General features: G+C 35.0%; 1 protein-coding gene across 1 annotated transcript; it reads right to left on the reverse strand.

The window, feature by feature from the left end:
• Positions 1 to 9,063: 9,063 nt before the first annotated feature.
• On the reverse strand, positions 9,064 to 11,585 carry LOC115970492. Its single transcript, XM_031090121.1, has 2 exons — positions 11,330 to 11,585; positions 9,064 to 9,654 (listed from the first exon to the last, which is right to left on the reverse strand). The coding sequence occupies exons 1-2, from the start codon at positions 11,504 to 11,506 to the stop codon at positions 9,109 to 9,111; spliced, it is 723 nt and encodes a 240-aa protein (XP_030945981.1). The 5' UTR covers positions 11,507 to 11,585; the 3' UTR covers positions 9,064 to 9,108.
• Positions 11,586 to 12,133: the final 548 nt, after the last annotated feature.

A 12,133-nucleotide genomic window follows, 5' to 3' on the forward strand; every position in this document is an offset into this window, starting at 1 on the left:
CATTTTCCACTTTGGATTTGGACTCCTAACTCGTATTTGTATGTGTGTGTGTGTGTGATCGTGGACTAAAAATTGGTGATAAATTCAAAATGATTTGTTGTTGCCAAAACAAATGACAAGACAATAACCCACCCCCCAAAAAAAGAAGAAAAAATGACAAGACAATAACCCACGCATCAAGTCTTCAACCATGCATGATAGATCAGATCCAAGATCTACTCTCCATTCTTTGTCTTCACTGAAACCTCCTTTTTGTTTGGTAAGAACTTGGGCCGTTTGCAACTCTTTTGACACATTAAAGTGAAATGCCCTCATTGTCAAACATTGTTTAGGATAGTATATTGTTTATGGTATAATTTGTCTCATTCTTTTTTAAAAGTTATAAAATTTTTTAGTGGAATCTATGATATACTTTTGTGTTAAATCTCTATCTCCTCTTCCTTGTATGTCTCAAATAACTGAATTTTAAAATAAGGAAAAAAAAAAAATCAAACACGTGGAATATCACAAATGGTGGATCACAAAGTCTATTTACTCTTTTTAATTTTTTTATTATAAAATAACTGAAATTTAAAATGAAAAAAAAAAAAATTGGACATATTGAATATCACAACTGATGGAGCATAAAGTCTATTTATACTTTTTATTTTCTTTATAAAATTACCGATTTAGAATTGAAAAAAAAAAAAAAAAAAAACCTGGGATTTCATAACTGGCAGTGTAAGGACTTAATTTGTAACAACTCCAAAATGATGTTGGGTTTGCACGTTTAAGGCCCAAACAATATAATTTGTAGAGCGTGGGTGTTCAAGAATTAGATTAACTTCTTTAAAAGTAAAAAGATTCAACCTCACGTTTATAGATGGATTAGAACCGATGTAACAATCTGTTTTCCTTTGAAACATATACAGCTCTTTGGTTTGCAAGTTTTTCTTTTCCTGAGTGTTCTTTGTGTTTTTCTCTATCTTCCGATCCCTTTTTGCATACTTTTCTTTCATGTTATATACCACCCTCTTCATACCATCTTCACCACACACGTGTAGGTTGGGTTTAGGTGATCTCTTTCTGTCTCATCTAACACCTTTTGAAACTTCTTTCTAGCAGCTGTAAGGCTGCTTCATCATTGTTTAGGCATCACTTCCGCATTAATGCGGCTAGAGAGTTGGTTGAGAGGCAATTAATGCGAAAGCAGCTATTGCCATAGATATTTGTTTGCCTTCTCTCTCTTACCTTTGGCCCCTTATCCCACCTTTAGTGGTGACGTAGCTCCGAAGTATGTTTATAATAAGATGGCGCCTTAATCGTCCTCGGACTCATATTGCCGAGAAAGATTTTGTTCTCGGACGAATACTAAACTCACATTTCGTAATATTCACTCTTCCTTTCGTTTGGTTACTCCTTCAATCTGATATGGGCCTCCTCAGACAGGTTTGCATCCTCGGATGGGCCATAGGCCCAATTAATTTGTCTTTAATAATTTTAGTGACCGACCGGCCCCCACAGACAGAGTATAAAGTAAAGCACAAAAAATAATATAGATGATTTTTTTTTTTTTTTTATGGAATATATAGATGATTTATATTCTTTCATGTTGGTTTGTTAAAGAATACAGATTATTTGTCCCACTTTATTGGTTTTTCTTACTTTATATTCTACCAATAGCTTTTTTTAGAGAGAGTTTCAATTTATAGTGTATGTTCCTAATAATAGTTATTTATTATTATGTTAAGATATCAATCAGTTTTTGAAGTAAGCAGGAATTGAACTCTAGATCTCTTATTCAAGAATCTGAAACTTTATCCCTTGAACTAACCACCAATAACATGGATAGCTTCTTCTCGTTAGAACACCACACAAAATGTAACCTGTCTATGCCATGGGCGATGTATACTTTTTTTTGATGAAGTGGGCGATGTATATTTTATAACAGAAGGACGTGCAATAATTACTACAGAAGAGCCAAATCCTTGCACTTTGATGGTGGACCCGCAGCAATATGGCCACCCACGAGCCCAGTATCCTATATCTCGTCCCGATCTCCATTGCGTTATGTCATTTCGTTCACCCCTTTATACTCAAAACAAAGTTAGGAGTAGAACATGATAAAAATATTCCACTGACATGTGATGAGAGCACGTTTCTTAAAACTAGAAACCCTATCTGGGTCCATTGGTACTTGGCGTCAATTGCCTTGCATTATAACCTACGAAAAATGATGGACATGATCCGTATTGGTGCGCACAATCAGCTTCAAGTCTCTCATAAAAAAAGAATCACCTCATTTCACTCTTCCTTCAAAAGCTGAACCATATCCAGATATCCTCCTTTTTTTACTTTTTTTTTTTTTTTTTTTGCTACCCAAATTTATCTCAGTATAATAAAAAAGAAAATAAAATTTGATGTTGTTCGCTTTATTAATGTTACTAATGGGATAATAAGATTATTATAACTAGACAATACCAAGGCTTGACAACAATTAACTGATTAAGCTGTGTTTTTTTAACTGGGTCCTTTTAAAAACAATAAACCTACTGATGCAAAGAAAGAATTTAATAATTCTACATAAAATTTTCATTTTGATTCTTTAGAGTAAAATCAAGTTGAACACAATGATGCCAAGAGCATTGTTCCTAAACTGGCTTTTTTTTTTTCTTGGGATTTTTTTTTTTTCCTGAAGATATCTAAAGATTAAATCTCTCCTCACTTAAATATTGAATTATAAAAAGAAGAAAAATGAAAAAAGAAAAAAAAAAGAGGTTAAACACGAATACACGATGAGTGGATGACTTTGAAAATTGAGAACCATGTGATACATATTATTTTTCTTATGCTAATTATTGTACAAATATATAGTTTTATACCTTTAAAATAGTGATACAGTTATACCTTTAGTAGAAAATCAGGTTAAATATAATGATGTCAAGAGTTTTGTACTTTAATTGATATTTTTTTATACTTTTATTTAAAATATCTAAAGTTTAAATCTCTTACCACTTAAGTATATGATTGTAAAAGGAAAAGTAAAAGAAAAAAGGTTTAGGCTGCGTTTGAATCGACTTCAAAGTGATTCCGGAAATGATTTTCCGGAAAATGCATGCGTTTGGCTGTCATGGAAAACGTTATTTTCCGGAAAATGATTTCCGATTGACCACGAATTTTCTCTTTGACCACGGAAATCCATTTCTGCCTTCATTTTCACTTCAATTCACTTCCGGAAAAAAGAGAGAGAGAGAGAGAGAGAGAGAGAAGAGAGAGCCCAGATCAGAGAGAGAGAGAAGGACGATCGCGATCGACGAGCGCGATCGACGAGCGCGATCGACGAGTGCGTTCGTCGATTGCAATCGTCGATCGACGAGCGCCGCTCGTCGGACGAGCGTTTCACCGGATTTGATGTATTTTCTGGTAAAATACTTAAATGAACCAAACACCAAAATTAATTTTCCGTAAAATGAATTTTGTGACAGCCAAACACATGAAAACGTTTTCCTTTCCGAAAATGATTTTACGCGAACTAAACACAGCCTTAACACGGTGACTTTGAAAATTGAGTACTATGTGATACAGATTATTTTGCTTATGCTAATTATTTTACAAAACTATAGTTATACCTTTAAAATGGATATTTTAAAAAATTTATACCTCAGATTTTCATATGAAAAACTAAACTGAGACAAACGGAGTGACTTCGTGAAAGATGCAAATGAAGATTCAAAGAAAAATGTTTACTAAAAAAAAGCCTTTGAGAACATGAAATAAGTTATGCATATAAACTAAAATAAATAAATAAAAGGAAAATGAGTAACGAGCGAGCACATAATAACAAGAATATTATAAATTGATTTATTTTTCAACGTTAATAACATAACATGATAGAGTAGAATACATTACAATTTACAAATGGCAAGTAAGAAAGATTTCTTCAACCACGAAGCCTTATTTGAACTTCTTTTTCTCCAATGGGAAGCGTGGCAAGATCTAAAGGAGGAATGCTAAATAGTAAATATATCACCCATTCTTTCTACAGAAAATTTCTCAGCCTTGAAATTTAACTGACAAAGAATTAAGAGAGAGAGAGAGCCACTAAGACCCACCACTTAAAAACAGTTAATAAAATGCGTCTAGAAGAAGCATAAGAGAGAAGTAAGGAAAATAACAATGGAGGAAACAAATGGGTTCAATTTCAAATGCAGAGAGTTAGATGTAGTATACCCTGGAGGGTAGTAATAGTAATATGGAAAGTAAGGAACAATTGGGTTTGGGGGTGATAGGTACGGTTTTGGTCCATTTGGTGGAAAAGGTTGGTTAGGCCCTGATGGTGGTTTTGGTGTGTAACAATTACCAGGACACGGAAGTTGTGGTGGCGGCGGGCATTCCTCGAGTTCTGGTGGCGGCAGAGCAGGCGGTGGCGGTGGGGGGTACTCAACCACTGGTGGTGGTGTTGATGGCACAGGACATGGGTTTTCACATTCATTGCACACTGTGCATGCTATTTGGTCTTTTTTGGACACCGTTTGGTTTTTATTGGAATCTGCTGTTGTTGTTGTTGGAGTTGATGGTGTGGCTAAGGAGAGGTTGCAGTGTAAGAAGATGAGAAGGAGAGTGAAAATTGAAGGTAACATTTTTGTGGGGTTTGCAATTCTTTTGTTTGAATACTGTTTCATCAAATTTCAGACCAAAGTGGTAGAAAGAGTGAGGAATTGGGTTGAGGGAGAGAAATATAAAGACAATGTGGGCTTGGTTGTGACGGAGAGGGAGATGGAGATAGGAGTGTGCATGTGTATTGGTGACCGCACCATTTGTCGGTGTGTTTATCTTCTATGGTATTGGTACCACCAGCGTTAGTAACAAACAAAATGAACAAAAATTATTAATCCTAAAAGATAGAAAAAGAAGATTGCCCTAATTTCATCCACATTTTGCATGATTTTTTTTTATCACTACAAGAGAACAAACAGAACTGAGGCAGCGTCGACTGCTTGAAGTTCTTGGTCCTACTAGTAATTCTTATGTGAAAAACAATGTTGATCCTTATGTGAAAAACAATGTTGTTAAATTCTACAAAACTGCAAGTGAATGTAGTTTGCCAATTTCTCATCACTGCATCTCAAACCCTCTTTTTCTTTAAAAAATAGAAATGTCTTACAAAGATTTATGCTAATAATAAAACATTGAGGACAAAACTTAAGTTTCTTAGGCATGTATAGACATATAATACTATGGGAGGGGTAAGATCCAAGTATGGAATGGAGCCCGTGGGCCAAGTCCGAGAAACGGGAAGGGTCTATCTACACACTAGTCTTTGCCTAACATGTGGATGAGAATTTGAGGAGGGACCACAAAGAGGTTGACCTTCCGAGGAGCTTGAAGGGCAAGTGTTCCTTGAGAATTGCTAAGCGGGCCACTTGCACTAGATGACCAAAGGCCGAGGAAGATGGATGAACAAAGGCCGAAGAAGATGGTAGAGACGTGCGAGCAAATAAGAAGTGAAGAATCCAGACAAACAAAGTAACTATGACCCCCGCATTCAATGCATTGTACACTCTACCACTTCCAACAAAACCTGGAGGGCTTAGATGCAATTCAGCTAACTATATATAAAAAGGAAGTACCCAACAGAAAGGGGACGAAAGATTGAAAGGAAATATTGATATTGTGTAACACTATCTTGTAATCAAGACTTGAACAATCTATAAACAAATGCTCTTTAGTCAGACTTGAAGAAGTGTTAATTCTAGAAATATGTTCTTCTATTTTGAATCATTTAACTTTTACCTTCCACCTAAAGCTAAAATCATACTAACACATTGAAGTTGACCTCAAAAGCCCATTTCTCTAACAAATTAATTGTACTGGCCGGTCTAACCTAAATTCTCTGCTCTAATTGGCCTTAGCTTGTTGGGCTTGCCTACAAATACATTTTTTAAATTAAATTTAAACACATGACTATATTGATCAACACAATATAAATCATGTTAACTTTATCAAAGAGAAGTAAATACAATTCAAGTATATGTATGAATTTAATTAAGAAATATAATGTATAAAATTTGCCCAAACTTTAAACGTGTCATGGCTACTCTAGTTGTCTTTGAAACTTCAACACTCATTTTATTACTTTTTAAGAGGGATCTAAGCATACAACTCTAAACGGGTAAGATTAGTCCTTTATAACCTCACAAGTTGCCTCCATTAAACACATCTGCAATTGAAATGCCAATGCTTCTTTAATACTAAGAAATTACATGACAACAAAGGTCACAATTAGAACTTCATAGCTACTCCACTAATTGAATATAATAATAGGGCAAAGTTTCGATTTAATTTGGTTTGAACCCCATCTCTCCATCCCCCACTATATACTATCTACTTATCTAAAAAATAACTATATACATCCCACTTTATCTTAAAAATAAAATAAAATAAAATAAAAGAGAGCAAATTTTACCATGGGAATGGATGAACCAACCACATTAAATTATAAAGGTCTTGACCTCATGACTGTTTTTAATATAATTATTCCAAATGTGCGAGTAGATGAGACAGTCACAAGATCCAAAGTACGGAATTTCCCAAGCCCATACCCATAAAACCCTAACCTAAGCCCATAACGTGTCCTTTTTCTTTTTTGGAGAAAAATAACGTGTCACTTAAGCCCATAACGTGAGCGAGATACCTGGCCTACCAAAGAATAAAATAAAATAAAAGGACCAGGATTCAAACAAATGAGTTGATGTTGTAAATGAGCTTAAGGGTCTGTGGATGGAAGAGTAGAAAAGTGGGAGAATAAAAAATTGTGAGAGGATGGAAAATATTTAGTTTTTCCTCTTGTGTGTTTGGTTGGAGGGATGGAAAAGTCGGAGGGTGGAAAACTTTTTTGTTTGATTGGAGAGAAAAAGGGAAGGATGAAAAATGTAATTTATATAAATTGACTATTATACCTTTATTGCATAATATGTAAGAAATAAATTTATTTATACTTATTACATAATATTAAATTTACCACATCATATATATAAATTTATATTATTATTTTTATTATTATAATGTAAAAATTAGATCAGGTCACATTTGGAAAAAAAAAAACGTTCAGGTCACGTTGAAAAAAAAAATGTTCAGGTCACGTAAAAAAAAGAAAAAAGAAAAAAAAAAGGAGAACATTTCAGGTCACGTAGAAAAAAAAGGAAGAAGGGAGGGCATTACTGTAAAACTGCACTAAGGCAGTTTCCCCCCTTTGCTTTTCCTCCCAATTTGGGAGGAAAAAATTTGTGGGCCCAGGGAGAAAATTTTCTCCCTAGTTTTCCACTCCCCCTATTTTCTTCTCATTCCCAAACAGAGGAAAACTCAGTTTTCCACTCCATTTTCCTCCTTACATTTTCCATCCCTCCTAAAATCTACCCATCCAAACACAGTGTAAGTGAAGGAAAGTGGGCCTTAAAAATAGATTTTTGAGTTAATCAGAAATAAAGGCAGTTTCGTAATGTTATTGTAGTAATGTTGTTTATATATTGTAAAAATACGTGTTTTGTTGTTTAAATAACAAAAATTGTTATTTAAACCACTCAACCAAACAGTCCCAAAATTATCCATAATGTACCATAACTCCTCACAAATGAATGCAAATTTTCTATCTCACTTTTTGTGTTTCACCTATACTCTACCAAACATAATAGGTCACATGTGAGAATTTTTTTTACTTTTTAAACTTTGGTTATTTTCTATAAAAAAAACAAAAGAATACATAGTAAATTGTAATGAGTATAATATAAAGTGGAATACAAAAAGTATAACAGATTATTTACATTACCCACCACTTAAAAAAAAAAAAAAAAACACATCTTTGATTTTGTTTGGTTTTAGTTGCCATCCTCGAATTATTTCTATTTTCATTGAAATAATAATTCAAGATTCTATTTTTGAGAGTGAGGATATACATCAAGTGACAACATCATTACAACATTCAAGTTAGATTTGCCTAGTTTTGGTAATGCTTATTATGATCTTAGTGTTGGCATATTCAGTGCCAAAATTTCCCAAAATTTTTCTTATTTGTATTTTGAATTTTTGATTGTAACTTTTACATTTGTAGGTTACTTTGTATTTGGTTGAGAAGTCAAGAGCTGAAGTTAAAGTTGCTGCAAATGAAAATCTCATTTGAGGGAAATTTGCATGTTAAGCAAAGTATAGTTTTTGAAAAATAGTTATCTAGTGATCTTGTCCAACACTTGCCCCTCACTTGGTCAAGCAAGATTGCGAACCTAAGAAAAATTTGTTAGAGTCGTACTCTCCTATACCCATCCACTGAGCCCTTTCATATAAGGATCTTAACCCACTAGATTTTACACCAAATTCTCATATTGAAGACCTAAATAGCAACCCTTTAATTCTAGAGCAAAAACGCATTTGTTCTATCTACCTTCACCCTCTGAAATTTACAAATACTTTAAAAGGAGATTAAAACTACACACATACGAAAACCTTGAGTGTTCTTTGTTGTTGTTTAGTGCTGAAAACCATTAGAGCAATCCCAAACCTTCAAAAGGTCTTGGAGTGACAAAGGAGACTTGGTGTTGCGATTAGCAACTCAATAGATAGAAACCAGTGACGAGTAAGGAAAAAAGATTGGTACAATTAGTTGTGACATGGATAAAACCCTCGAATATGTTGTCATTTATATAGCTTGAAGGGTTTGTAAATGAGATGAATTACAACCATCCTTGTTAATAAAATTAGCTCTAGACCCCAGAGAATTGTTTGCTCAGTTTTAAGTTTTTTTCTTCATAAACACTTCGCAGTGTTTGATTTGAATTTGCTATTATAATCGTGTATCTATGCATATATTAATTGGCTAATCGTAATAACAATTAAGACTTAATTGTGTAGATAAGTTAATATCGACATAAGCCATTAAATTCAAAAAATGGGGTGACCATGCTAAATCTTCGTTGCATTTCAAGACCCATTGCCGGGGCAGTGTCCAAAGATATGATAATACCTTCACAACATTAATAATATTTTTTCTAAAACCTTTCATTAAAAAGAAGAAAAGAAAAACACCAGTAGATATTGGCTTTCTAAAATTACAAAAGCCATTTTGTTTAGTACAACACCTCAAAACCATTCACCACGAAGCTCTCTAAGAACCCGTCCGTGTGGAAGATCCGGGTCTCCACGCATAGCATTCTGCCTCCAAATCTGAACGGCTCTCTTAAGCGCCTCCTCCGCCGTGTCAAGCTGCTCCGGCCTCCACCCAATCACCTCTCCCCCAACCTCAAATTTCGAAGCATCAGTTACCCTTGTAATAGGCTTTCTTGTATCAACCATTTTGATCTCTGACAAAGGCGAGGCCTTGTGATGCTTGTAGTATTCTCTGTCATCTTCAGCTTGTCTCTCTCTGTCACTCTGCTCTTTTTCTTTTTCCTCTGGCCATGGTGTGCCGTCAAGCCCTGCACAACTCACTTCTTCTAGGCTCGTTGCATGGCTACGCTTTTGCTGAGTGATGGGGTTCGAGGCTTGGCTCAAACCAGTGCTCTCTAGCCTCGGCGGAGAACTATAACTATAAGGCGTTCCAGGAGGCACTAATGGTCCCGTTTCTTTACTGGGTTTGAGTTCTATTTCTTGATTCTCAGTATCAGCATCCACCACGTTTCCTTGGCCCTATGAATTTCATATATGAATTTGTGAATAACAAATTCTCAAACTCAATTTACATATTTCAAGTTTAAGCTCGGAGAGAAAAGAATCTTGAAAAGTGCCTGCCTTCGTTTGGTGGCGAAAATGGGTAATTACCCATAAAAATCTAACTATTTAATTAGTTGACGCGGTTTGGAAACATATTGGAATTGTAGCAACTCGAGTAAATCGACTCTTTGAAGCTCGATTTGTGGTATGTACTTGTAAATCGAGTCTTAGAGACTCGATTTACATTTACAGTAAAAAAAAAAAATTTGCCTTCAACGACCACAAAACCACAGCAACAACAGCAATCCTAACAAAACCACCAAGAGAAGAAAGAGAAGTTTAAAAAAAAAAACCCAGAAACACGTCGCCTGCAACCCAGGCCGCGCGACCCAGGCCTGGGGTCGCGCGGCCTGGGTCGCCTCCGACCTGGGGTCGCGCGGCCTGGGTCGCCTACGACCTGGGGTCGCCCGCGACCTGGGTCGCCCGCGACCTGGGGTCGCCCGCGACCTGGGTCGCGCGCCTGGGTCGCCTGCGGCCTGGGTCGCAGGCAACCTGTTTCTGGGCGCGACCCCAGGCCGTGCTGGTGAGAGAAGAACCCAGAGAAGGAAGAATGGATATTGAGGTGAGGTGAGAAGGTGTGGTTTTGTGGTTGTTGAGGTGAGAAGGTGTGAAGGCAAATTTTTTTTTTTTTACTGTAAATGTAAATCGAGTCTCTAAGACTCGATTTACAAGTAGATGCCACGTGGAAATAATGCCAACTCAGACCCGAGTAAACCATGGAAATCGAGCCTCAAAGAGTCGATTTACAGGCCCAAAATCGACCCTTTGCAACTCGAGTTGCTAGATTTCCAATATGTTTCCAAACCGCGTCAACTAACTAAATAGTTAGATTTTTATGGGTAATTACCCATTTTCGCCTCGTTTGGTTTAACTTATAAAGTTATAGAGTTCGTTTTTAAACTTATAAAGTTATGGTTTTTTTTTTTTGAAGAGCTTATAAAGTTATGTAAATGGTATAATTGACATTTTTTGAATATTGGAACAAATAAAAGATAAATAGAATGATTAAAATTGACACCTCATAAATTTTGCAAAAAAAAAAAGATTACAGTAGTACACTAGGTTTCAATTAAATTCAAACATATATATATGTATTGCATTTTTTGATGAATAAAAAAATGGATAGGGGCTGATCTGAGTTGGCAATACATTATATATGTATTGCATTTAATTGATGATAACCCTGTTTGTGTATAGTAGCACTGTTTGGATTTTAATTTTCCCTAAATTTAATTAGGAACTTGATTTACCTAAATTTTAGCCTGGCATATATAAATAATTTTATTTACTATATCCATTCACTTTTTCTTTTCTTTTTTTGGCTCAAGCGTGAATTATTTATTTATTTATAATAATTTGATTGTTAGAAATCTTTATTGAAAAGACTATAAGGCATAAGCTATAAGTTGAGCTATATTTATTTATTTATAATAATTTGATTGTTAGAAATCTTTGTTGAAAAGACTATAAGGTATGACTTGAGATATAATAAAACTTTGAAGAATTAAGATAATTAAAAGATTAAAAATCAAAATTAGACCCAATTTAAAGAATGAAAATTATTATTATTTTAGCCAAGAAAGAATCTTACTTCGGGCTTTCTATAATGGACAGCAGGGCCAGCTTCAACCTCACCGGAGTGAATGGCAGGGTCAGCAGTGCGACCAGCCAAGGCCGAGGCAAGTCCTCTACGGAGAGCTTGTTTTTTGTTGGCTTGAGATAAAACCCAAGACCACCTTACTGCTGTGCCTGCTAATCTTGATTGCATTTTGGCTTTTGCCTATAATGGTTTGCTTTGCTCAACTTAATTTTTTGGGTTTCTTTGGCGTTGGTCTAATTGAGAAGTGGAGAAGACACGTGTGTTTGAGTAATGACGTGGAAGCAGTTTATAGTGCCTTGTTGTACTTTTATTTTTATGAGAGGCATCCAGAAGCGTGGAGATCTATTCCAGGCAAAAGCCTAGAAAGATGTTGAAATTGGTTCCACAGTATCTAGAAAGTAGAAAGTAGTGTAAGCTTTTGGAATGATATGGCAGGCCCTAGAAGATTTGGACAGCTCTTAGTTGTCATGCTTTGCATCAATTAGTTTACATGATTGTATCTACTCATAAATAATAAATAATGTAATCCTATTTTTTAGGATGATTAAATTCAATTAGTACAACAAATAATTGAACACTTTTTTTTTTCTTTTGAAGAAGGAATCACTTTCATTCATAGATGAATAGAATCAAAATACAATGCCTCCATAGCATGTAAAAAATCACGGATAGTGTGGATAAAATTTAGATATATTTCTTTCTAAGTATTGTATAAATTTTTCAATTAAAATATAATGCATCCATGTCAGTAACAACCTATAACTTAAAATTTGTTTTAAAAATGTCATAATCGTA

The sequence above is a fragment of the Quercus lobata genome, chromosome 12, assembly GCF_001633185.2.
Source record: "Quercus lobata isolate SW786 chromosome 12, ValleyOak3.0 Primary Assembly, whole genome shotgun sequence".
Taxonomy (NCBI): domain Eukaryota; kingdom Viridiplantae; phylum Streptophyta; class Magnoliopsida; order Fagales; family Fagaceae; genus Quercus; species Quercus lobata.

What these genes read in the sequence shown, in the direction of transcription:
- LOC115970492 (XM_031090121.1), bottom strand. Translation starts at nt 11,506, where the DNA reads ATGCAATCAAGATTAGCAGGCACAGCAGTAAGGTGGTCTTGGGTTTTA. An exon ending in TCCATTATAGAAAGCCCGAA is followed by an intron (nt 9,655 to 11,329) that starts GTAAGATTCTTT and finishes TGAAATTCATAG; the next exon opens with GGCCAAGGAAACGTGGTGGA.